This window comes from Triturus cristatus, chromosome 12 (genome assembly GCF_964204655.1).
Source record: "Triturus cristatus chromosome 12, aTriCri1.1, whole genome shotgun sequence".
Taxonomy (NCBI): domain Eukaryota; kingdom Metazoa; phylum Chordata; class Amphibia; order Caudata; family Salamandridae; genus Triturus; species Triturus cristatus.
In genome coordinates, this window is record NC_140595.1 from 632179321 (window position 1) to 632204376 (window position 25056).

At 48.0% G+C, this 25056-nt stretch overlaps 1 protein-coding gene across 4 annotated transcripts in view; it reads right to left on the bottom strand.

Annotated features, from left to right (window-relative positions):
• BANP (BTG3 associated nuclear protein) overlaps positions 1-25056 on the bottom strand; it is a 973724-nt gene that overhangs the window by 66534 nt on the left and 882134 nt on the right. For all 4 annotated transcript variants that reach the window (XM_085637629.1, XM_085637628.1, XM_085637630.1 and 1 more), the window contains one exon: positions 15279-15419. In XM_085637629.1, coding sequence (XP_085493755.1) covers positions 15279-15419 — 141 coding nt within the window. The remainder of the gene's footprint in view (positions 1-15278; positions 15420-25056) is intronic.

The following is a 25056-nucleotide window of genomic DNA, read 5'->3' on the forward strand; positions in this document are numbered from 1 at the left end:
GCCTATAGGTTTGAGGGTCGACTTATTCTTTCCTATCATCCTTAGTATTCCACTGGTATGTTGCACTAATTTCATCCTGGCTTTCTCCTGGTGTGGACCCCACCCCAATTCCTCATTGAGGGTAACACCAAGGTATTCAAAGGTGTTTACTCGTTCAAGTATGTTATTCCCTATACGTGGGATGCGGTGGAACCTGGGTGGCGGATTGAAGGCCATAAATTTAGTCTTTAGAGTATTGATCTCCAATCCATGCTCCCTACAGAAGTCCCCAAATCCATCCAACACACGCTGGATTCCCATCGGTGACTTGGAGAGAAGGAGGGTGTCGTCCGCAAACATAATTGCCGGAACCCTCCTTCCTGCCAACTTCGGGACATCCGAATTGGGGACCCCGTTGAGGTGATCAATAACGCCGTTGACAAAGAGGCAGAACAGGGTTGGTGCAAGTACGCACCCCTGTCTTACCCCTCTGTCAACGGGAAACTTATCTGACAGTGCTCCATGTCTACCACACCTCACACGAGCATAGGTGTTTGTGTGGAGGCGGATGATCATGGTCAAAAGATCAGCTGGCACCACAACATTCGCCAGCACTTCCCAGAGCTTACCGTGTGGAACCAGGTCAAAGGCTGCCCTTAAGTCCACAAATACAGTATAGAGACTGCCACCCTCCAGCTGTATTGTTTTCCAGTATAGAAGGGACAGCCTAAAGACCTGGTCTATGGTGGAGGTCTTCTGACGAAACCCAGCCTGAAAGGGGCTCAGGATGTCCCTCTCTTCGATCCAGTCCAAGAGTCGATCCAGCAGAAGCCTCGCGAAAAGCTTCTGTGGGACGTCTATCAGACTGATCGGTCTGTAATTAGCAGGGAGCAGAGGTGAGCCCCTTTTAAAAATGGGCACATTCTCCGCCCCGAGCCAAGTTGGAGGGACCGCCATCCCATGGATGATGGCATTAAACAATACCAAAAGGTATGGTGCCCAAATTTTTACCTCATGCTTAAAGAGGTCACCTGGGAGCTTGTCAAGGCCTGGCGCTTTTCCTGTGGAAAGGCGAGTGATTGCCATTTCCAATTCCTCCAAGTTAAAATCTTCCATCTCAGAGGAATTATCAATGATTAGGGCGACTGGGGTCCCGGCCTGGATTCCTATTTGGTCTAGCCCAGTCCTACTATAAAGCGATGTGAAGTGTTCCTCCCAAACTTCGGGCGCAATATTGCCCTCTATAGCCATGACAGGTTCGGCTGAGCCATATTTGACTATATGCCAAAATTTCCTTGAGTCTCTGGTTTTAAGTGCAGTTGTAATTTCTGCCCAATTCTCCCAGTCCCAGTCGATTTTAGCGTTTTCAAGGAGGAGCTTGTAAGCAACCCTCTTTTCCCTAATTACCGAGGGGGCCTCCTTGTTTTTAAACGCTCGGAGGAGGTCTTTCTTAGCTCCCCTGCAACTGGCATTGAACCATGAGGCTCTTTCTCTCCTCACTTTCCTGTCCCGGACCACAGGGTTCAATACCTCGGCTAGGTTATCACAGAGGGTCTGGTGAATGTCCTCAAGGGGGAAACAACCATCTTGCGAGGGCAATTGAGAGAGGAGACTTTCCACTTTTTCAAGGGCTAATTAAATATTACCATTAAATATGATTTAGAATAACTAATAAAAAGAGTCTTTGAATTAGATTTCTAGCTGTTTCCTAACCAAAAGTAGCATTATGGAATGTTATAATTTAACTCAGTGTTTTCCACTGAAACAGCTAGCCTTGCTACTGTGAAAATATCTTCTGTGGCCTTTTCGCTATAAGGATATGCTTAACAAAAATATTTACTTGTCCTACTCTTAAATACCATGCACCCAGCCTTATTGGCATTAAAGCCTACCAAGGGATGACTTATTAATATTTAAAAGGGAGGTATAGGTCTGTCAAAAGGGGTTATTGTGACAAGTCGAACTTGCAGTTTACAACTACAACAGCCAGGCTACAATGATAGTCCTGTAGTCTTGCTTTCACTATCACGGTGGTGGGTAGCACAATGGGTGGTGCAGGTCAATAGTGACATTTAACTTACAGGCCCTGGGTACACTTTGTACCAAATAGTAGGGGCTTACATATAAGTTAAATATGATAATTAGGAGTTTCACTTATATCTGCATGTTTTAGGGGTCAGCGCGCATGAACCGGGGTTGGTTAGCAGAGTCCCTCTGCGCTGAGCCACAAGCCAGCAACATCATTCCACAGAAAATAGATGATCATGCAGAAAGATGCATTTTCCTACAGGCATCATGCCTTTTGCTGAGCATCTGCATTACAGGAAGCCTTAAGGTCTAGAGATTGTGATGTTGGCTATCATACTGTTCTTCAATCATAGTCTGAAATGTTTCTTGTAAATGGAATTCACTGTTGGTATGGGGTCCCGTGGTGATGACTAAAGCAGAGATATTATCAAGGACTATATAAGCTTGAAGCTTGGAGACTTTGTAAAAAAAAAACCACTAGAATCTCTTCGCAGAGTTGCTGACAATGTTTAATTCAGAGTTGGATGCAGGGACTATAATTCCCAAATTATACGGAATAATTATTTTGCCATGGAGGGAGTTTGTTTAATATGCTGTGTATGCTATTTTTTACTATTTTTTCTACTTCTGAGTTTTGTAAGAGGAGATCAGTGTGAGGTAATCTGTTTTCAAATGTGGCTTATAGTTTCTTGCCCATTTCCGCTCTATTCTATGGATCATTAAGCTATGGTTCTTCAGCTCAGGCATGAACTAAATGTTATGCTTGGGTCTAATGCACAAGCGTGCTTTTTCTTCATGTAAGAGGAGAGTTGCTGCAAGTGCTGCGTGGAGGAGAAACCAGGTGCTGGTTATTGGGATTGTCACCCTTTTGCTAGATGGTGCTGTAAGAAACTTCTCTTTGGAAGACCTGTGCAGTAGTTTCTGAGCTGAAACTGTTCCAATTGCAAGGTGTATGAATGAGCACATCTGGTTGTGGTAGCTTGCATTAAATCATGACTCTGTACTGTGAGGCAGAGAAAGAGTGTTTCAAAACCTTAGAAAGAAGAAGATACACGAGTTTGGATCCACAGAGAATGAATTGTGAGAGTGAAATGATCATTCCTACTAGCCCAGCTTCCACCTGGAATGGATAGGGTAAATGTTAAAAGGTTAGAGCATCACAGCAGACAGACTGCAAATAAAATAGTTCTCATTAAAGGGATGCAAACAGCAGTATCCAAGAAAAAGAGAGACAGCAGGATCAAGACAGAAATACATAAAAAAGAGAAAGAAAGCAGCAGAAAGGAAGAGGCAGAGACAGCAGTACCAAGAAGTCTGATATTTGGTGGCAGCAATCTTTATACGAGTATCGTGATGCCACAAATGCCAAGATCCAAGCCTGAAAGGTTCAAGAGCAAGAGGACTGCTAGCACAACACAAGTCTTCTCATAGGCAGCTCTCACAATGATCAGCACATATGAGGGGGGCGAAGGAGGAGAACAGAGTCTCACTACAGGGCAATCACTCAACACTGAGAAACTGTCACTCTGAAGTGCAAAACGTTCAAAACTGCATTTCACCACAAAGATCTTTGAAATACTCTACACTTAGAAAAGGAACGTGAAAAATAGGGCATGCGAAAAGGGAAAGCAAAATGGGAAAAAGTAAAAAGTGGAGGGGAGATGAGATGAGACAAAAAATAATTGGAGCATGGGGGTTACCCCTAACTGAAACAAGCACTGGTATAGCTAATAGTTGTGGCTCTAATGCAAGGAAACAACATTGGGTTTGCATTAGAACATGTAAGCCAGAGCTAATTACTGCAGCAAGAAGGAAACAGAAGGACGTTTAGTGGTGGTATAATACACAAAAGAGATGAACAACCATAAGATAACTTGAGATTAAACAATATAAATGCCTACAGCATAGACAAAGAAGACATTTCTGAGCTTGTCTCTGTGTTTCTTGTTGTTTTCCACCTTTTTACATAGGATACCAGCACTTGGTTTGGTTTTGTGGCTTTAGTCCTTCGACTATTGAAGTAACCATCAAACCAAAAGGAAAGGATACAACAACTATGTTAATTACCTGGGCGATACTCTGTTTTTTACGTGATGGGCCAAGCTCTTGTGGCTTATTTTTTTTACTGGAATCATAAAATAACAACATGGGAGGTTGAAAGAGCTCCAAGTACTACGAATCAAAACAGGTACTCTGAGTGCTAACATAACAGGAATACACCCATGACCCCAAAGCAAGGCACGGGTTATGCAAGTTAGGATGTCCATTTTAAGGGGAGGACATCACGATGGCTAAACAGAAAGTTACTTAGGTAGTCATGTATAATACCGAAAATTGCTTAGGTAACATAGCTGCAGTCCAACTATGTTAACAGCCTGGGTATTTCTCATTATGATAATTCCTTTCTAACGTTCAAGGCTTTAAGGCTCCAGCTCTTGTGACCTCTGTGGCCACTGTAACTGTAAAACAGCAACGCAGGTAGTGACAAGAGCTAATGCATGGACATCGAAAAAGGACACGGATAAAAAGAAAGACCCAAGCCATTGACAGGATAGAGGAACTGCAAACATGACATCCTACCTAAGGGGTGGAATTTTACACTTCGGAACAGCCATTTTAAAGTCAGTCCATCACTATGACAGCTATTTTGGGGGGGCTTTTTATTTACTGATCCGAGTAAAAGAGGGTAATCAGCCTTTAGCCCTTTAGGTTGAAGCATTTCCAGGGAGGGGAGGAGGGGGACGACACAACATGGATAGAGTGGGTGGAGGATGCAGCATGGGTAAATGAACACGGGCGTGACAGAAGAACATGAAGCGCAGGACAAGGAGAAGCATACGGGCTAGATAGGGGAATATGGAGCTGTGAGGGAGAAACACATGACGGCAAGCAAAAACAAGAAGGGGGCAGCGGAAGAAGCTCACGATGAAAGAGCAACATGAAGCGTGGAAGCAGTGAAAGGTCGCAAGAAATAAAGCCATCCTCCAGGAAGTAAAGTAAAGCCCATACTAGCTGACAAACAAAAAGCATGGAAATTAAAGAGACAAAGGCAACCAATGATAAGCAATGGGCGAGCTCCCAGCCCACTGTAAGCGGACAATTGGTCTTACTCTTTTCGCAAACAGACCGCTTGGGCAGTCTGGTAGCTGAGACCTAAAAACAGGACTGCTTTATGTATACAAGGAATACATGGCATAATGACATAAATAATTGTATAAGTGATGACTGAGTGTACATTTTAGATTTAAAATAGTCCCACATGCATTGCAAGGCATCCACTCCATAGGAAGCGGAATGATACACCCACCAATGTCATGAGCACAGATAATGAGACTCCGGTGGGTGGAAGCAGGATCCCGCTGTGGCTAAATTTTTAAGAATTAACAACAGAACATCTGCCAGAGAAATAAAGCGGTCTGTAGCTTGACCAAAAAAGAAAAGAGTTAGAAAAAGAAAATATGAAAGAAAATGAGGAAACAGGGAAAAAGGTAAGTAATAAAAACAAGTTAGCAGAGGGAATATGAGAACACAAAGTATGGGGCTACTATTGAAAAGAGAACACTACATAAAATACTAAAACCTATTGGGAAGAGGACAAACTGAGGCAAAGAGAACAAGCATTGGCATAGCCAATAGGTCTCGCCTTTGGGACCTTATAAGTGTTTAGCTATGCAACAGTTGCATAACTAAATACTTATACGGTCCCAAAAGCGAAACCTATTGGCTATGCAAAGCGGCCGTGAAAGTGATCGCGATCAAACATCAAAGAGGCCGCGAAAGTGAAAGTAATCGTGGTAAAGCGCGGCGCGCGCGCCGGCGCACATGCACTGTAGCTCTAGGCTGGCCTGGTAGCACTTTTTGGAGCCCTCTCAATAAGTCTCGCCAGAGCAGCGCATGCGCTGGGTCAGGCGAGACCTAAAAACAATGTAAAAATATAGAAGTGAAAAATTGGAAAGTAAGACAAATTCTAAGTCAAGAATAGCATATTTATCCCCCGGGGACAGTCGGGGCGGAGAACTGGGAAGAGGATGCGTAAAACGCCCTACTCGGCGGATGGCTCGCCACGTCGTCACCAGCGGGACTCTCCGTCCCCCGGAGGGGTTGGAGTACCGGGATCTCGCTTTAGTTGCCTGGCAGACAGTGGTAGCTCAGAGGAAGACCATGAGGACACGTCCCGCGGGCCGGGACAAGAGGGAACGGCGCAGGGTTCCATACACCCGCTGGAAGTAGCGATCCGAGATCTAGAGCGGGATGCACCCGATCTTGCGGAGGAGCGGAGGCCGGACACCCAAGACTCCCACTCCTGAGAGAGACTGGTCCGGACAATCCTGATTGCAGCTCTGGCCAGATGGAGCACGCAAGTGGTCACACACCCCCTTTTCCCTTTTTGTTTTTCTGGTTGTTCTTTCTTGTTTGGGTATATCGTTTGATAGTCTTCCCATTTGGTCGCTAAGGTTTGGTGCTGTTCCCATAGTGGGCACAGGATAGGTTAGCAACGGGTGGGATAGAGAGGGTGGGCGACAGGCCTACTCCGCCAGCAGCCCTGTGCCAGTGGGACATGGGACTGATGGGGGGGGGGAGGTGGGGAGGGGGCGGGAGTGGGAGAGAGTTGGGGATTTCCAGTTGGGGTTTGCGTTGGGTGGGGAGGGGGGGGGGATGGGACAGTTGGGGACAGTTGGGTACAGAGGGGTGGGAGACAGGTCACTTCAGGCACACACGCAGCGACACGGGGCTTGCCCGGCAGCGCGGTACCCCCGAGACAGCACACACGGTTTGAATTGCAATGCCTACCGCGACGGTACCAGCAGGTGTAGCAGAGGGAGGGCTCTCAGTCCTAACGTGGAATGTCAATGGGCTCGGGAACAAAATTAAGAGAGGACTGATCAACGCATACATTAGGAGGGCCGGCCCTGACGTAGCGTTATTACAGGAAACACACCTTCTGGGGACTATATGTGGATTCCTCGCCCGGGGACGCTACACAGTTCTAGCACATGCGGGCTTTACTCAGGGTTCAAGAGGGGTGGCGATACTGGTCCGGAAAACTAACCCGTTTCAAGTGACGCAGACGTGGACAGACCCGCTGGGAACATACGTTGGGGTCCGGGGAATGTGGTGCCGCAGGGAATACACGTTAGTTTCGGTCTATGCTCCACCTAAACTGCAGGCGTCCACGTTAAAAGGCGTGGCGGAGATATTGCTTGCCACGTCCGACACAGTGCAAGTGCTCGGGGGCGACTTCAACGATGTAATGGCGACGGCAGTAGACAGGACGGGGGATAGGGCAAGGGACCGGCATCAGACGGCACTCGCCACCACGATGGAGACTCTAGGCCTGACAGACGTATGGCGTTGGTTACACCCTACACGGCGCGAGTACTCCTTCTTCTCAGGGGCCCACAGGGTGTATTCCCGGTTGGACTATCTTTTCATGGCGCGCCACACGTTGCACGAGGGGGTGCGAGCTGAATATCAAGCACGGGGACTGTCGGACCACTCTCCCCTTCTGGTGACAGTGGCTCCCCGGGTAGCGGGGAGGGGGCAGTGGCGTGTCACGGCGTGGGACCTCCAGAATTCAAAGCTGCTGAAAGGCATCCGGGCAGATGTTAGAGTCTGCCTAGCTGACAACGTTGGCTCGGTGACATCGCCGGTGACCCTCTGGGAATCCATGAAGGCGGTCATGCGGGGCAGAGTCCAGGACAGGATAGCCGAGGACAGCAGGGAACGGCTTAGGGAGTTGCAGGCGCTAGAGAGACAGGTTCTCCAGCTGGACAGGGAGTACCTGGCAGACCCGACACGGGAGACGCTGCGTCGGTTGCTGGACGCCCAACGGCAGTACCGGGACCAGGCTACGGGAGCAGCCAAGCAGCAGGCGTTGGCCAAACTCCACCGTTTATACGACGTCGGTGACAAGTCAGGCAAGCTCTTGGCGTGGCTTAGTAGAAGAGAGAGGGATGCCAGGTGGGTAGAACGGATCAGAGATGTTAAGGGGAATTTAGTGAACTCGGACGCGCAGATCGCGGAAGCCTTTGCGGAGCACTTCCGGGCATTCTATGCTGCTCAAGATCTGGGTTCGCAAGAGGACGCGCTACAGTACATGGCAGATCTGGATCTACCGGCGCTCACAGATGGAGACATCAAGGAGCTGGAGGCCCCCTTTACGTTAGACGAAGTTACTAAGGCGTTGACCAGGTTGCGGATGGGGAAGGCGCCGGGCCCGAATGGGTTCCCCGCGGAATTTTTTAAAAAAACAGCGGATCTTCTGGCCCGCCATATGCTAGCGTTATTTGAGGGGGCGCGGGAGGAGGGGTGTCTCCCCCCGGATCTTAGACTGGCCACGATCGTCCCGATTTTCAAGGAGGGAAAGCCGCCGGAGGAGTGCACGTCGTACCGCCCGATCTCGCTGCTTAACACTGAGGCGAAGTTGCTGGCGACGGTGCTGGCCCTCCGGCTGCGGCGGGTGATCCCAGACCTAGTCCACCTGGATCAGACGGGTTTTCTCCCCAGTAGGGCGACGAGATTGAATCTGAGGCGCTCGCACAACTGGCTACAGGTGGTGAGGGGCCGACGAGACCCTCATTGGTTTCTCTCCTTGGATGCGGAAAAGGCGTTCGATGCGGTGCATTGGCCCTTTTTGGAGGGCGTCCTGGGGCGTCTGGGATTTGGACCTATTTTCCGCCAATGGGTGAGATTGCTATACACGGGCCCGAGGGCGCGGGTGAGGGTCAACGGGGCTACGTCGAGGGAATTCCCTATCTGCAGAGGTACGCGGCAGGGATGTCCGCTGTCCCCCCTGCTCTTTACGCTGACGATAGAAGTGCTGGCGGCGCGGGTCAGACAACACCCAGAGATCCGGGGTTTCCGGAAGGGCCCGCTGGATGACCTGGAGGAAAAAATATCTCTCTATGCAGACGATGTCCTTTTATATGTTACGCACCCTGATACGACAGTCCCGGTTATCTTCTCCGAGCTAGAGCGCTATGGTGCCCGCTCGGGTTACAGGGTGAACTGGCATAAGTCAGTGCTATATGCCCCGGGGGGACAGGGGGACTGGCCGAGTCTCCCAGACAGGCTCCAGGCGACGACGGAGGGGTTCCAATACCTGGGAGTGTATATAACGCTGGACCGGACTGTCTCCTATGACAGAAATGTGGGAAGGGTTCTGTCCAACTTCGTAGAGGATACGCAGAGATGGCGCCGGCTGCCGCTTACGCTGCTGGGGCGGGCCGCCATGTTTAAGATGATAACGTTGCCCAGGTTCCTATACGCGGTACAGAACGAATATTATCCGATCTGTCGGCGGGTCTTCCGAGAAATTGACTCGGAACTCCGGAGCTTTCTATGGCTTGGGAGACAACCCAGGGTAGCGATGAAGACCCTGCAGCGGCACCAATATAGCGGAGGGATCTCGCTTCCTAACATTGAGGCCTACTATTGGGCGGAACACCTGGTATACATTAACGACTGGCTCCACGCCCCGGCAACGCACCCGACGTTTGCCTTGGAACGACATGTCATGGGCGCCCACTCATGTCATTATTACCTATATGGTGGTAAGGGTACGGGACGGCTACTGCAGGCCACTAAAATCACCCTGGGGATCTGGAAAAGGGCGACCCGGGAGATTGGCTGGGATAGGAAATTGAGTAGACAGACGCCCCTATGGCACTGCGCGTGGCTACCAGAGCTAAACAAATTGCGGGGGTTCAAGCAATGGGATAATATTGGGGTGTCGACGCTGGGAGACGTGCTAGTGAGAGGGGACTTGAAATCCTTCTCGGTGCTCCGCAGAGAATTTGGACTGCTCCCCACGCAGTACTATAAATACGCACAACTGAAGCATGCTTAGCAGGCGGGGGGGATACAGACGGCTTCTCTTCCCGAGTACGCACCCCTGGAGGGAAGACTGCTGCAGGAACACATGGTGGAAGGGGCGGTGTCCCTCACATATCGGACCCTTATGAACAATATGCCTGATAGTATGGGGGCGCTTAGGGCGACCTGGGAAGCGGACGTGGGTGAGATGGACGAAGTGGACTGGGATACAGTCCTTATGCACCCGCGTGAGGTGGCGATTAAGTCCCGGCTACGGTTGATTCAATTCAATATTCTGCATAGAACGTACTTTGATAGACGACGACTGTTCAGGATGGGACGGGTGGGGGGACACGTCGTGTCTGCGATGCAAGCAGGAGGGAGGGACTTTCTTTCATATACTTTGGCTCTGCCCGCAGATTCAGGGGTACTGGCGGGGGATCCTAGGGGAGCTGAGTAAGGTGCTGGGGGTGCAACTACAGGAGGACCCCAAATTAGTGCTACTAGGTATGACAAATGATGTGGACCTCCCCCGCCCGCTGCTGATTTTCCTTGTACTGGCGCTGGTGGTGGCAAAGAGAGACGTAGCTAAATACTGGGGGGCGCCCTCGCCTCCCCGTCTGGAGGAGTGGAGGAGGGGTCTTGACATCTATATGGCGGCGGAAAGGGTCACGTATAAGGCGAGAGGATGCCCCAAGAAATTCACCAGGGTGTGGTCCAAATGGCGGAGATATCACGGCCTGGAGGGGGGACTCTAGGGGGGGGATGCACTGGAGGGGGCAAACATGGTACGTGGAGGACATCCACAGCCCTAGGGCACGGACAATTGCTTGTATTAAAGACGCTGATGTCAATCGCGGCATAGGCCCGAAATGGACTTCTGGTGTGCTGAGAGAGGGGTGGGGGTGGAGGGTGGACGAGGTGGGGATGGTGCTCGATACTGACCTGTCTGTTCGGATGTTTTATTCTGTGTGTGGTTATGTACCAAAAATGCCAATAAAAATATTTAAAAAAAATAAAAAATAAAAAAATAAAAAAAAAATAAAAGAATAGCATATTTATGAGGTATATCCAACAAATAGGATGAATGGGTCTGACAAATATTATACATGTTCGCAACGTCCAAAGGCACAACATATGCACAAAATGCAAACCTCTTATGCTACCAATACATCACTATTTTAGCCATAAAGAGGAAAGTGATGGGGGAGCTGCTTTTAATATGGTGTCTCTTGGAGAAGTTAATATGGCACAGTCCAGTTCCCTAAAGAAAGCCCAGTTGTGGCGTACAGCGCGGAGTCTAAATCCCGAGAGCTACCAGCCTTCTATTTTGGCTATCTGGGAAGCCAATGGCATTTAAAAGAGCCTAGTTTAACTAAGTCATATTTTTCCGACCAGTTATATTTTTCTTTGCTATATTTTCTCAGACCTTATATTTGCTGTTCTGGCTCTCAGTTTATACCCACCTTATATGGCGTGCCTGTATGCAGTATCCTCAAAGCTGGTATACATCAGTGGCTCACCACAAATCTAAACCCAACACAACGCCGAGCAACCTTTCGGGAAAAGGGCTCGGAAAATGAGAGAAGCGCTGTTGCCAAACAGAGAGACGGCGCAGAGGGGGACATGTTGAAACAGGACATCAAACGAGCAGCCTGCTACCACAGCCAGTGAAAGGAAATGTACAGAAATACTCCGGAAACCCTTCATTGGAAGTGGCATGCTACTTTGTACTAAGGGTCGGCTCTGCCCAAAAACGCTGGGCCCTGTGTTTAGCGAGGGGTGTTGCCCAGCACTTTGTTGCTACATAGCAATTACACCACAGCACAGCATGCTGCTCCCTCTGCAGCTGCCGACCATTGCATACGAATGTGTTATTTACAGTCTCTTCTTTTTTCCAGTCTGCAGGGTAATAGATACGAAGCCTGGATAGCGGTCGTGGGCCAGCATATCTCTAAGCTATACTTTTGTTTTGGCAAACCCAGAATCAATCTCTGAAAAAAAAATGAAGTGGTTTTGTGTTGGGAACAATGTGTGCAATTAAGAGCTGGGGCACGTAATGAGTGTGTGCAAGAAGTGGGTTGAAAAGAGGTCATATTAGACGCGATAAGCTGGTACATCCTTAAGAGTAGGCCTCTCTGTCAATTTCTAACATTTCCTACTCCAGAGTCCACCGCAAGGCACCAAGACTCAGGCTTCAGCCTTACTACTACAGGAAGTCATTGTAAGTGCTCCTGAAACCATCAGGCAACTTCACGTCCAGGTTTGTTCGAATGACTGGTCAATAAGCTACATACCGTGCAAGGTGGTGACACTGACATTAAACACTCCCTTGCTATCACTGTGAGACTTTCATCAACCTGGGAGCTAGAGGATACTATGCGTGAACATCCTCGTGCAGCTAGAGGATCAATGGTTGCTGCAGCTCATGACTGGCCAAGATCCTTACTAGTTTACATTCCTACCATTCGGAATGTCGTCAGCACCAAAAGGATTTATCAAGGTAAAGGACCTGGCAGTAGTATTGTTGACGAGAGGAGGTGCGTTTTTGTTTCCTAGTTGGAAGCCCAGCTAATCGTCGCTCTTCTTTTCCAAAGGGTGACACCAAAGCCTATTAATTCTGTAATACTCTTGTCTGAGTAACTAGTTACTTCTCTCTACAGCACCGGACTAGCTGTTGAACTAGGGCAGATCGTTCAACTTGATCACATGATCTCTCTGAAACAACATCGGATGGCACTGTTTGACAAGCAAGCTGCTCCACCAGTGAAATGGCTCATGGGGCAGGATTTAATGGCGACTGCCACAGTGGTTACATCGTAAGCCCACACCTTTCTCAAGCTTCTGGTTCAGTGCCCGCTGACCCCAATGGAGGCTTCGGTTCAGGATTGCAAGGCTCTAGTGCCTGAATCAGCAGTCACCAAGGAAACATAGGCTTGGTGGCTCAACAAGTCAAACCTGCTGGTGGAGTTCCTCTGACTGCTCTGATTCTGCAGTCACTGGGGATGGCCTCCAGCCACTTAGACTGAACTTCTCCCTTGGAAGCAAGGCCAATGCAGGAGAAGCAGTTCACAAGCAAGGTGTTATCGCCCTTCCTAGAGGAGGACGAGCATGATACATATGATAGTCAATTAGGAGTTCTGACTCATCTTTATACTTGCATACTTGATGTAGTAGACTTTTTTGACCACTTCGTCATCTACTGTCTTGCTCACTGATCACAATACCAGATGCACCTACTGATCACTTTTTCTCACAAAGCCCTATTACCCTATATTGTAGATCTTTTGTACATATCTTACTTCTGACTTGTTGCTCTTTAAGATTTTGTATATAAAGGATTACTGTAGAGAATTTAGGTGTCCAAAAACTTTTATGTACATTTCTTGATTGTTTGGTTGGATTAATACACAATTACAGATTTTTTTAAAAATTCGCTAATGGGTAATGCCACCAAGAAGGACCTTTGGTATCCCTAATCGCTTTGATGTTTTAGGCGAAGCGAACCTTGGCGACAGCAACAAACCTTCCAAAGAGGGAATATATATTTTCAGACTGGCTCAGCCAGGTCTTCTAATCCTTGGAGTCATGATGGGTGCCTCTACAGGCGTTTCAGCTGATGCATCAGATCCTAAAGTACCCTCGATTTAATATTTTCTCACAAAAGGGAGGGTGTTATCTAAAGTTTTGTGCAAAGATTTCAGCTACTAGAGCAGATGGAACTGTTGTACTTCTAAAGCCCAAAAGATAATCTGTGCCTGCCCTTCCATTTCCTTGAACCGGTCGATTCCTCAAAAGACGTAATTGTTTTGGTAGACCCATAGTAGCAGTGTGGTTCATAGTTTTCAGCAATATGACAGCTATCAGTGGCCCCACCCCTTCTTGTTGGACTTCTGAATCTCCCTTATTTCCGGGTGTTACACTGGCCAGCATGGGGCTGTAGAGGAAGGGCTACAACAGTGAAGTAGCATTTGGTACCGAGGTGTCCATGTAGCTAATGAGAATCATTTCCCATATAATGGGATTTGGCAGAAATGTGTAATTGTTACTGTATAGTTTTGTATTTTGTATGTTAACATGCGATGGGTAAGGCAGTACTGTGTCTGTTATACCTTTCGCTATATACTGAGGACTATGAATCTCAGGAAATCCTCAATAAATAAGCATTCTTCCTCATCAGAGCCCTACATTTTCCTCAATCTGCCACGCCTCATAGGATCTCTTCAATTAAATTTAGTTTGAAACAGGACAAAACAATGATCGATTATAGATAAAAATAAGACAGAGCAAGTTAATGCTTAAACATAAACATTTTCAAAAGCAATAAGTCTGACCTTAGAAAGCAATTGCTATAGTTATTAATGTATTTTTTTGCAAGGGCACACTACCAAAATGAAAAGAAAAAAATAAAACACCACCACCTAAACACGGTGGCCACATGCTTGTGAAATACATTTTAATTAAAAAAAATAACCACATATAATTTTATCAGCAATGTAGAGGTGCTTCCCAGCAGACTGGTGTCCTTAGAACAGATATGGAAACTCATGTTCGCTTTAATGCGCATCACAGAAAAATATGATTTCCATTATCACACAGAAATGGTACTACTGGCTTTGAACTACTGTTTGATTAAGACATAAATCAGCCACACAAATATGACATAAAAAGGTTAGAGGAAGAAATAAAATATCTGCAAAAGAAAATATAAGCCCAATAGGCTAGCATAAAGTGCATATTTAAGCAGATGTGCACACATGATCAGGTTAATTGCTCACACTCACTCACAATGCAAGATAGCAAATGACTGAAGTTGGCTAAACCAAAGCCCCATCATGTATGCTGTGGTGGATGGAAACAAAACGTTCATGACAGCTTAACAGACGAATGGAGAAAGAGGGTTGAACCAAAGCCCCATTAAATATGTATACATTTACTCGGTCACTCTTCTTTGCAGTCTCCTAATTGGCCAGCTTAGGCCAAGCGTCACTTCATCAGTGTTGCTTTGCAACATGTCTTCAAAACATTGACAAAACCAATAGATCTTGCATAGGTGAGACCTACTGATTTTGTCAATGCTTGTTAAAACTTTGTACTTGTCATATTACATATTATCTATTAATGAAGTTAAAACTTTAGCTAAACCAATATGCAAAAAAAAAAAAAAAACAGTAACACAAGCATCAGGAACATTTAAAAAGTGTTTGATGTGCAAAGGTAACCCATCCATGTATCTGAAACACAAAGGTGTTCTCCAGGCAGACAAATTGAAAACATTACTTCTCAACAGCAGAAGACTTCATTGTGAAAAAAGGTCTGGCCCAGCCTAGGCACGTTTAGATACAAGTCTTATTATACAGAGCAGCTGAAGTGTTCCAGAAGATGTTACCACTAAGAAGCCTGCGAGACACATATAGGCCAGCAAGTGGTCATTACATGGTTATATTGATGCCTACCTGAGACGTTACCGTGGAGTCCGATACTGGTGCTAACTGGACGTACTGAACCTGGATATCGTTTCCTTGAAGGGTGGAGCCATCCAGTGCCCCCGTTAAAGGATCAGCCGACACTGCTATCAACTGTGCCCCCTGTAGCATCTACAAGGAAACAAAGGGGAAAAGACTGTAATCATTGCAGCTTCTCTTTTGCAGAAAAAGGCTCTTGAAAGACAGTCCTCATCAGAGATGCTCTACATGACATCTGGAAGGAAAGAAGAGATGAAGGGACAACACTAGTCCACAGTGATGTCCTCAAAAGATTCTGCAAGGGTGGCACAGAGCAATTATACAACATTTAAACCTGTTTTGTCTTGCATGCAATTATGGCACCAAAAGGCACAGTTGTCCACACACCTGACCTGGCCAATGCACTCATATCTGAGCCTATGACTAATGACAGCCGGTCACCTCAGCGTGTTCTGGTCAGAAACGAATCCAAGGATACTTGGTAACTCCAGAGCATTCCTGAGCTAAAATATGTGTGTAGGAAAGTTTCACCTTTAAAACGGAAACAAGCTCAAGTAACTTTTATTTTGAATAAAGTGTGACACTACAGCCTAATTCATAAGTCAAAAGCAGAGCAAAACAGAGCGCGAGTTTCAGTGGTTTTTAAATTTTATTCTGTAGACATAGTGCACCTTAACTATTGTTTTTCATTGTATTTCGGAGGTTTTTTTAAATGTGCTATAATGTGTTTTCCCTTTATTGCTGGGTGGCAGTCACATTTGAGAGGAAACTTGATGTAGGATCTATCATTCGTGTTATCCTGCAGCCCTTGCTCCATAGTCTTTGCAAGTCAAACTATTACTATGCAGAATACTTTGCCCACACACAGTGACACTGAATTTGGCAACCTCGCAAGTGTGCTCTGTTTTGGATAGGCTGCACACAAATCTCATTCATAAATGTGTCGCCCATCGAGGTACAAATATGCTTACATCTGCAGGGGTTAGTCTTTTTTGTGGGTAAGGTCTGGTCTAGAGACAGCTGTTTCGCCACCACGTTTTTCTAAAATGTTCATAATTAAAACACGCACACACACACACACACACACACAAACACCACCCACCCACCAGGGTAAAGAGAAGCCATGGTTAGCTTTGGTAACAGGACCCTACAGTACTCCCTAAATGAAACAGCCTGTTGCAAGACTCGAACTGGGAGACTGGGAACCAAGAAACGGGTGAGGGAGCAGGGGAGGGGAGAGGCAAAGAATATTACAACGGAGCAGTAGGATCATACAGAGAACAGGATGTACAATCAAGAACAAAACACATTTTCCCTTAATATGAGGGTGAATCAAGGTATAAGCACGTGCATTTCTTGATTAAAAAAGAGGTATACGTAGGAAGACAAACTGGCCCCATTTACAAATAATAACACTGACTCCCAAAAAATAAATGTTTACTTTTGATTACAAAAATCAGTTTCTCATCCGAGTACACGTATTTGCATCAGCGTAGCGTGGTTGGCTCCTGTTTTTCTCAAGTCCGGTCACATTGTTATAGCACAAGGCGAGATTAATACCGAAATTTCCACTAATTCCCCATAACCCCGCTTTACTTATTTCAGATGAACACCTGTACTGGTACGATGCACTGTTTTGCTGCAGAAATGACAAAAATGTTTATAGTCAGACAGATGTGTCTGAGCTTCACCTTTCGACAGACTAGGTGTGCTGGACAGCAAAGAAATTCACTACCTGTTGTAGTGTCTTACTATTGTGGGAACTAGGACCCCGCGTCCTGGACGGACTGAATGAAATAATTACGTAATCATTTGGGATGTGTTAAGGTGTGGTTATTTAACAGTTATAGGACAATGAGAAGTTTCAGTTTGCATGTTGTATGCTGATGTATAAATACGTTGGTTAAGGGTGTGGCGTGTTCTTATGCATGCTCCCGAGTGGGGATGACGCAACAGCTGTGATCAATACCTTCTACCAGAAAAAAGTCTGGGGAGCAGTGAAACAAACACATCTTTTAAGGAATTTCTGATCCGGAGTACACCAGAAAAAAAAAAGAAATTGAGCAAATAAAACAAAAGCTAGAGGTTCATGGACCAGCACCCTTTTCCCAAATCCCATAGAGTGACAACGCAGGCTGCAAATACTACATTCGTATTTTTGGACAAGAAATCAAAGGTACAATGACTGTGTGGAGCTATTTCGATTACAAAACCACCCAGCAGCTTTCCACTGGGTCCATAAGGCACTGAAACCTACGTTGGAGGCAGCATTTAAAGCAATATACACAGAATTGATCTGATGAATTACAGGGACATAAAACTTCATAATACTGATGGAATAGACAAGGTAATGAAGCAACGGCTACCACCTACAGATCTTAGGAGTCAGCTGGAAGCAGGGTGTACTAACAGCAAGCAGCTTCGATGAGCACAGTCATCAATCAATCAATCAATTATAGCATTTGTAGAGCACGCTACTTACCTGTGAGGGTCTCAAGGCGCTGGGGGGTGGGTGATGCTGCTACTGCTCGAAGAGCCATGTCTTGAGGAGTTGTCTGAAGGACAGCAGGTCTTGGTTCTGCCGTAGGTGGATGGGGAGGGTGTTCCAGGTCTTGGCAGCGAGGTGGGAGAACCATCTGCTGCCGGAGGTCGCTCTTCGAATGTGGGGGACTGTGGCCAGGGCGAGATCGGCGGTGGGGGTGTAGAAGCTGAGTCGGCTGTTGAGGTACGCTGGTCCGGTGTTGTGGCGTGCCTTGTGTGCGTGGGTGAGGAGCTTGAAGGTTATCCTCTTGTTGACGGGGAGCCAGTGCAGGTCTCTAAGGTGGGGTGTGATGTGGCTGCGGCGAGGGATGTCGAGGATCAGGCGTGCAGAGGCGTTCTGGATGCGTTGAAGCCGTTTCAGGAGTTTGGCCGAGGCTCCTGCGTAGAGGGCGTTTCCGTAGTCCAGCCTGCTGCTGATGAGGGCCTGGGTGACCGTTCTTCTTGTTTTGGTGGGGATCCACCTGTAGATCTTGCGGAGCATGCGGAGGGTTGAAGCAGGAGAAAGGGACGGCGTTGACCTGCTTGGTCATGGAGAGGGTGGAGTCGAGGATGACCCCTAGGTTGCGTGCGTGGTCGGTGGGCGTTGGAGCTGTTCCCAGTGCAGTTGGCCACCAGGAGTCGTTTCAGGCCGAAGGGGTGGATCTGAGGATGAGGACCTCCGTCTTGTCCGAGTTCAGCTTCAGTCGGCTGTTCCTCATCCATTCGGAGACAGCCTTCATTCCTTCGTGGAGGTTGGTTTTGGCGGTGTGGGGGTCCTTGGTGAGGGAGGGGATTAGCTGGGTGTCGTCGGCATAGGAGATAATGTTGAGGTCGTGCAGTCGGGCGACGTGGACGAGTGGTGCCATGTAGATGTTGAACAGCGTTGGGCTGAGGGATGAGCTCTGGGGTACACCACAGATGATCTTGGTGACTTCGGAGCAGAAGGGGGGAGGAGGACGCTCTGTGTTCTGCCAGAGAGGAAGGAGGTGGTCCAGTCCAGGGCCTTCTTTTGGATCCCGGCATCATGGAGGCGTGTTCGTAGTGTGCGGTGGCAGACCGTGTCGAAGGCAGCTGACAGGTCCAGGAGGATGAGGGCCGCGGTTTCTCCGTTGTCTAGCAGGGTCCTGATGTCATCGGTGGCGGCGATGAGGACAGTCTTGGTGCTGTGGTTGCTGCGGAACCCGGACTGGGACGGGTTCAGGATGCTGTTTTCCTCGAGGTAGCAGGTCAGTTGTTTGTTGACGGTCTTTTTGATGACCTTCGCCTGGAAGAGGAGCAGGGAAATGGGCCGGAAGTTCTTGAGGTCCTTGGGGTCTGCCTTGGGTTTCTTGAGTAAGGCGTTGTTCTTGGCATGCTTCCAGCTCTCCGGGAAGGTTGCCGTCTCGAAGGAGATGTTGATGGCTTTCCGGGGATGGGGTGCGATGGCGGTGCTGGCTCTGTTGAAGAGGTGGTGTGGGCAGGGGGCTGACGGAGATCCGGAGTGGATGGTGTTCATGATCTTGATGGTGTCGTCGTCGTTGATGTTGGTCCAGGAGAGAAGGTGGTTAGTGTGGCTGGTGGTTGTGGGGGCAGGGGTCTCAGTGGTTGTTGTGGTGGTCGTGTTGTTGAAGCAGTCGTGGATGTCTGCGATCTTGCGATGGAAGAAGGTGGCCAGCGAGTCGCACAGGTCTTGTGAAGGTGGGATGTCGTTTGTGTTGGAGCTGGAGTTTGAGAGTTCCTTCACTATGTTGAAGAGCTCTTTGCTGTGGTGTGCGTTGTTGTTTAGGCGGTCTTTGAAGGAGACCCTTTTGGCGGATCTGATGAGGTGATGGTGACTGCGGGTGGCGTTCTTGTGGGCTGCGTAGCTGTCCGGTGTTCGTTCACGGAGACAGTTCTTCTCCAGCTTTCGGCAGGTTTGCTTGGAGGCCTGGAGGTCTTCAGTGAACCAGCTGGCTTACTTGCTGGTGTGACTGTTGGAGGGTTTCTTGACTGGGGCGAGGGTGTTGGCGCAGTCGTCGATCCACTGTCTGAGGTTGCGGGCGGCGGTGTCGGCGTTGGAGGGCTCAGGGGGTGGGCTCTGGATGAGGGTGGTGGTTAGCTGGTCTTCGGTGACTTTGCTCCAGCGGCGGCAAGGGATCTGTTGGGAGCGGTGGTGTGTGGTGGGTTTCTGGAAGGTGAAGTGGATGCAGCGATGGTCGGTCCAGTGAAGTTCGGTGGTGTGGTTGAAGGAGACGTGGGGGCTTGCGGAGAAGATGGGGTCGAGAGTGTGGCCGGCTGAGTGGGTGGGTGTTGTGACGAGTTGTTTGAGTCCGAGGTTGGCTAGGTTGTCGATCAGGGTGGTGGAGTTGGTGTCGTTGTTGTTCTCGAGGTGGAAGTTTAGGTCCCTAAGGAGGATGTAGTCCGTGGAGGCGAGGGCGTGTGTGCTGATGAAGTCGTCGATGGAGTCGCTAAACTGTGGTTGGGGTCCGGGGGGCCTGTAGACGAGGGTTCCTCTGAGGGTGGTGTTGGGGTCGGTGTGGATCTGAAAGTGCAGGTGTTCGGCGGTGCGGAGGGTGTCGCCGGTGCTGGTCGAGACTCTGAGGGAATTCCTGTGGGCGATGGCGATTCCTCCTTCTACTCCGTTGGTGTGGTCCCTGCGGGTGATCTTGTAGCCTTCTGGGATGGCTATGGCGATGCCGGGTGCCGAGGAGGGGTTCATCCAGGTCTCCGTCAGGAAGGCGACGTCTGGGGAGGTTGCGTCGAGAAGGTCCCAGAGTTCTATGGCGTGTTTGCGGGCGGAGCGGGTGTTGAGAAGGATGCAACTGAGGTAGTTGGGTACCTGGTAGGTGGGTAGGCGGGTCGGATGCTGGTGTAGCTGCAGTTTCAGCAGGAGAAGGGCCCTTGTGTGTGCTTCGGGGCGGCCCGTCAGCAGGTGCGTGATCGTCCGCCGTTGAGTGCGTGGAGGGTGGTGGAGTCATAGCGGAGTCGGGCGTCGTGGCGTTTGCGGGGGCCAGGGGTTCTGGCGCTGGGCGCTGTCCAGGCGCGGACGGGTGCAGACGGGCTTGCCTTAGGCGTGCCTTCGGCGCGCCAGCGGCGCTGCCGCTGCGCACGGCCTCCATATGAGGGGAGGTGGGTGGGAGGAATAGCTGGGAGGCGGGAGCGGGGTGGCGCATGGGAGAGCAGGGGGGCGGGGCCGCATGGACGCAGTGGCAGGAAAAACAGGCGAGGGACGGCGGGGGGTCAGCGGGAGAACTGGGCACAGAGGAAGGAAAACCAAGTTAGGCACAGAGGAAAGAAAAGAAAAACAAGTTAGGCACAGAGGAGGAAAAAAAAAATAAGTTTAGGCAAAACAATTGCAAGTACAGGTAGCGAGGCAGGCAAAGACAGGCAGAGCCGTGCAGTAGCGTGGGGAGCGACCTGCCTGCGAGCAGGGTCAGAGGTCGCTCCTTTGGACGGCTGCACAGCCTCCATATGAGGGGAGGTGGGTGGGAGGAGTAGCTGGGAGGCGGTAGTGGGGTGGCGAATGGGAGAGCAGGGGGCGGGGCCGCTGGGACGCAGCGGCGGGAAAAACAGGTGGGGGGCAGCCGGAGAACTGGGCACAGAGGAAGGAAAAACAAGTTAGGCACAGAGGAGAGAAAAGAAAAACAAGTTAGGCACAGAGGAGGGAAAAAAAAACAAAGTTTGGCAAAACAATTGCAAGTACAGGCAGCGAGGCAGGCAAAGACAGGCAGAGCCGTGCAGCAGCGTGGGGAGCGAACTACATGCCTGCGAGCAGGGTCAGAAGTCATGAATGCTTGGATGCCTCATACAACTAACACTCACTGACAGGAAGCACAGATGCAGAATAGAATAGTCTGTGCTGGTCAAAGTCACGAAATTCGGTGTTTGTGATGACATTCGAATGTGAAAAGAAGTGAACATGTGAAAAGAAGTGAACTGGGCTCCATGGAGCCAAGCCTTTCTTTAAAATGATTTACAACTTTCGGAAAACCGACCATATTAAATGTACCCAAGGGCAAACATAGTTTAGTCTAGTATGGATCGAACTCTCTACCCATTTCATGATGGCAAAACAAGGTTGGAAAACTCTGACCCACAGGAATAAAGTCTCTTGCAATGACCCCATACAAATGTGTGAGTCTTGGCGTACCCTGGATGGAAGGTTCAAATCATATACTTAACATGAAAAAAATCTAGATAGTTAGTTTCTCTGTATGCTCATAATAAGCTGGACTGAATATTAATTCATACGTACACACACGAGCCCTGGAGTGCAATTCAATAGTAGGTGGAATTAAGCTGACATGCTGCCTGGGGGCTGACTGGTTTGTGACTTATTTTAAGTCCAGAAGCCAAAGGTTTTACACCAAAGTGCTCAGGAGCTTTAGGCATATGGAAAGAATAGGAACTAGTTCAACTAAATTTGCAATACCGAGGACAAGAGTTGCGTAGGTTCACAATACTAGGTTACTAGCATCATTATCTTGGTTTTGCATCTTGTTGCACACCATTAAAGCTGTTTCAGAGCATGCAACCTTCATGGTAACAGATCCTGCTACCTCATCAGAGGAGGGGGGTGGGGGGGGGGGGAGAGGGGGTATGGAAAGGAATGCCAGCGATATGTTACTATATTATTAAGAAGAACTAGTTCCTGTGGCTTTCCTGAAAGACGTATGGACAACACGAATTATTAAAAGGATATTAGTAATAAGGCGCAGGCCATCTCATGTTCAACAAAATTTGTACAGCATTTGTTTAACCACTCCATCCAGAAACTGCCAAAAGTAATTTTTTACTACATTCTCTCGTTGATAATGAGATATGTTGGTTCACCTGCCATTCACTTTGATTTTATTGAGATCAACCACATTGTTACTCAATATAAAATTATATACACAATATCAGTCACTATATTACCATTTTTAGGTCGAGCCTACTAGACAGTGGATGCCACGTCTGTTGAAAGGCATACTGTGGCTTACGAAGAACATACAGGTGCTTGGAGCCCCTCCATTGCTTACTATTGGTTGGCTTTCATTGTCACTCTTATTTGCCTACTTCTTACTCATGTCCCAGCTTTTTTTTTTTTTTTTTTTTTTTTTTTAAGTCCTCATTTGCCATTAACCCTCTTGTAGGAATCACCAGCCACCTAGTGTGTCACGAGCTGGGAGAACAACTCAGGATCTCAAGTCGACTCGCATACCAGGACACAATTCACAGAGTAGCGGAAGATAACTCCATGGTGAGGGAAGCTAGATAGCTTAATTACTCGATCTAAGGATCTGTTCAGCCTGGAGGGGCGAATCGTTAAACCATGAGACCGGCGTTCAAGATCCAAAGAGTAACCAAGGCTTAATCATAGGACCCGGGGAAGAAAAAAAAAAAAAAAAAAAAAAAAAACCCCGGCGTTCCTATGACCAGTTTAACAGAAGGTCCCAAAAGGCCACATTTTTTTTGTTGACACGTCTAGCCAGGTCCAGCTTAGATGTACTGTACAAGGATGAAAGCCAGTCTCCATGTGATGGAGGTACGGCATCTACCCAAAACCTACATATTTGGCGCCTTGCCAAGAGAATGGCGTAAAAAAGGAAGAGTCTTGCCTGCCCCAGTATGTTTTCGTCTATGCCAAAGATAACCAATGACAGAGTAATGCGCACAGAACAATTAAGTATAGAGTCCAGTGTGTCCTTTATTTTCTCCCAGAAAGTACAAATAGAAGGGCAATCCTTAAACATATGTGTATCCGAAGCATTCAAGAGGTTACACTTGTTACATCTCTTTCCTGGCTGAAATTTTGATAGTCTTAAAGGAGAGAGATAAGCGCGGTGAACGGTGAATAGATGGTTGCGCCTTAACCACGCAGGTTTGACTAGTCTGTGTAGGATGGTAAATGAAGTAAGCCATATTTGCTCACACTGTCGCCCCATCTCCTCACCCCATAGTTGGTCAGGGAGGCTAAAATCCCCATCCACCTCCTCCAGAATGCTCCAATACCAAAAAGCCACCTCCTTGCCGCCCGCCTGCCTGACGACAAGCTGCTGTTCCAAATTACTAATTTTACCCAGCGGGACAGCTTTCCTAGCTAGAGCCCGAGCCCAACTCTCAAGCTGCATATATTTAAATCTTGATAGCCCAGGACCGACCTTATCACTTAGTGCCTCCCATGTCAGCAGTGCGTTATTTACCAACAACTCTCCCCACCTTGCAATACCGGCATGTATCAGGGGGGACGCCAACCCATCCCTCAGACACATTGGTAAACCCGGGGAGTCCCACACGGGGCATAGGTTGAAAAGTAAGACAGCCCTATTTTCTTTTTGATCTGAGCCCAGATACTGGCCATAGATTGAAGAGACTTCAATTTAATCTTCTTAAAAAACTTTTGATCTCCAAACTTAAACATAAATCCCTGACAGGGTAGATCCGCCCCAACCAACATGGCTTTAAACATTAGACCCATCGAGGAATTAGAAGGCACTTTCAATAGCATACGGGAGTAAGATAGTTGGAAAGCCCAAGCATAGTACTGTAAATCAGGGAGTGCCAACCCACCCTTTTCCCTCCTCCTTCGTAATTTTTTCCACGCCAATCTAGTGGCTTTGTACTTCCAGATGAAGGAGTTTATTTCCCGCTGAAATTTGTCTATTTGTTTAGGGTCGAAGGCCAGGGGGATAGTGTTACATAAAAAAGTAAACTTGGGGAGGATAGCCATTTTGACTAAATTAGTTCTACCAAGAATAGTAAGTGGAAGAAAGGACCACGCTTTTAGTTTTTTTTGACAATCTTTAAAGACCCGATCCAAATTAATTTGTGCAATATTCCCCACGTCTTGAGTAATTTGGATACCGAGATATCTCATTGAGGGTGTCACCTTGAGATGTGTATTGTTTATATTCCACACCATAATTTCGGTTTTGCTGGCGTTAATCTCATATCCAGAGATCCGCCCAAATTCTTCTGCACACTTAATTACTGTTGGAAAGGCTAAGCCCGGGTCTACTGTAAAAATGAGAATGTCGTCCGCGTAAAGAGCTACCCGCCTTTCCCACCCCTCATATTTAAAAGAGGGGATATTAACTTCCTCCCGTAGAACTTGAGCGAAAGGCTCAATGTACAAATTGAAGAGAAGGGGAGAAAGAGGGCAGCCCTGTCTTGTCCCCCTTGTAATATTTACAGGTTCCGATAGGGTGTTATTAATCAAGAGTCTGGCAGATGGAGCCTTGTACAGAAGAGAGATCACTTGACAGAAATTCTCACCAAACTTGAATTTCTTTAATACCGCAGTCAAATA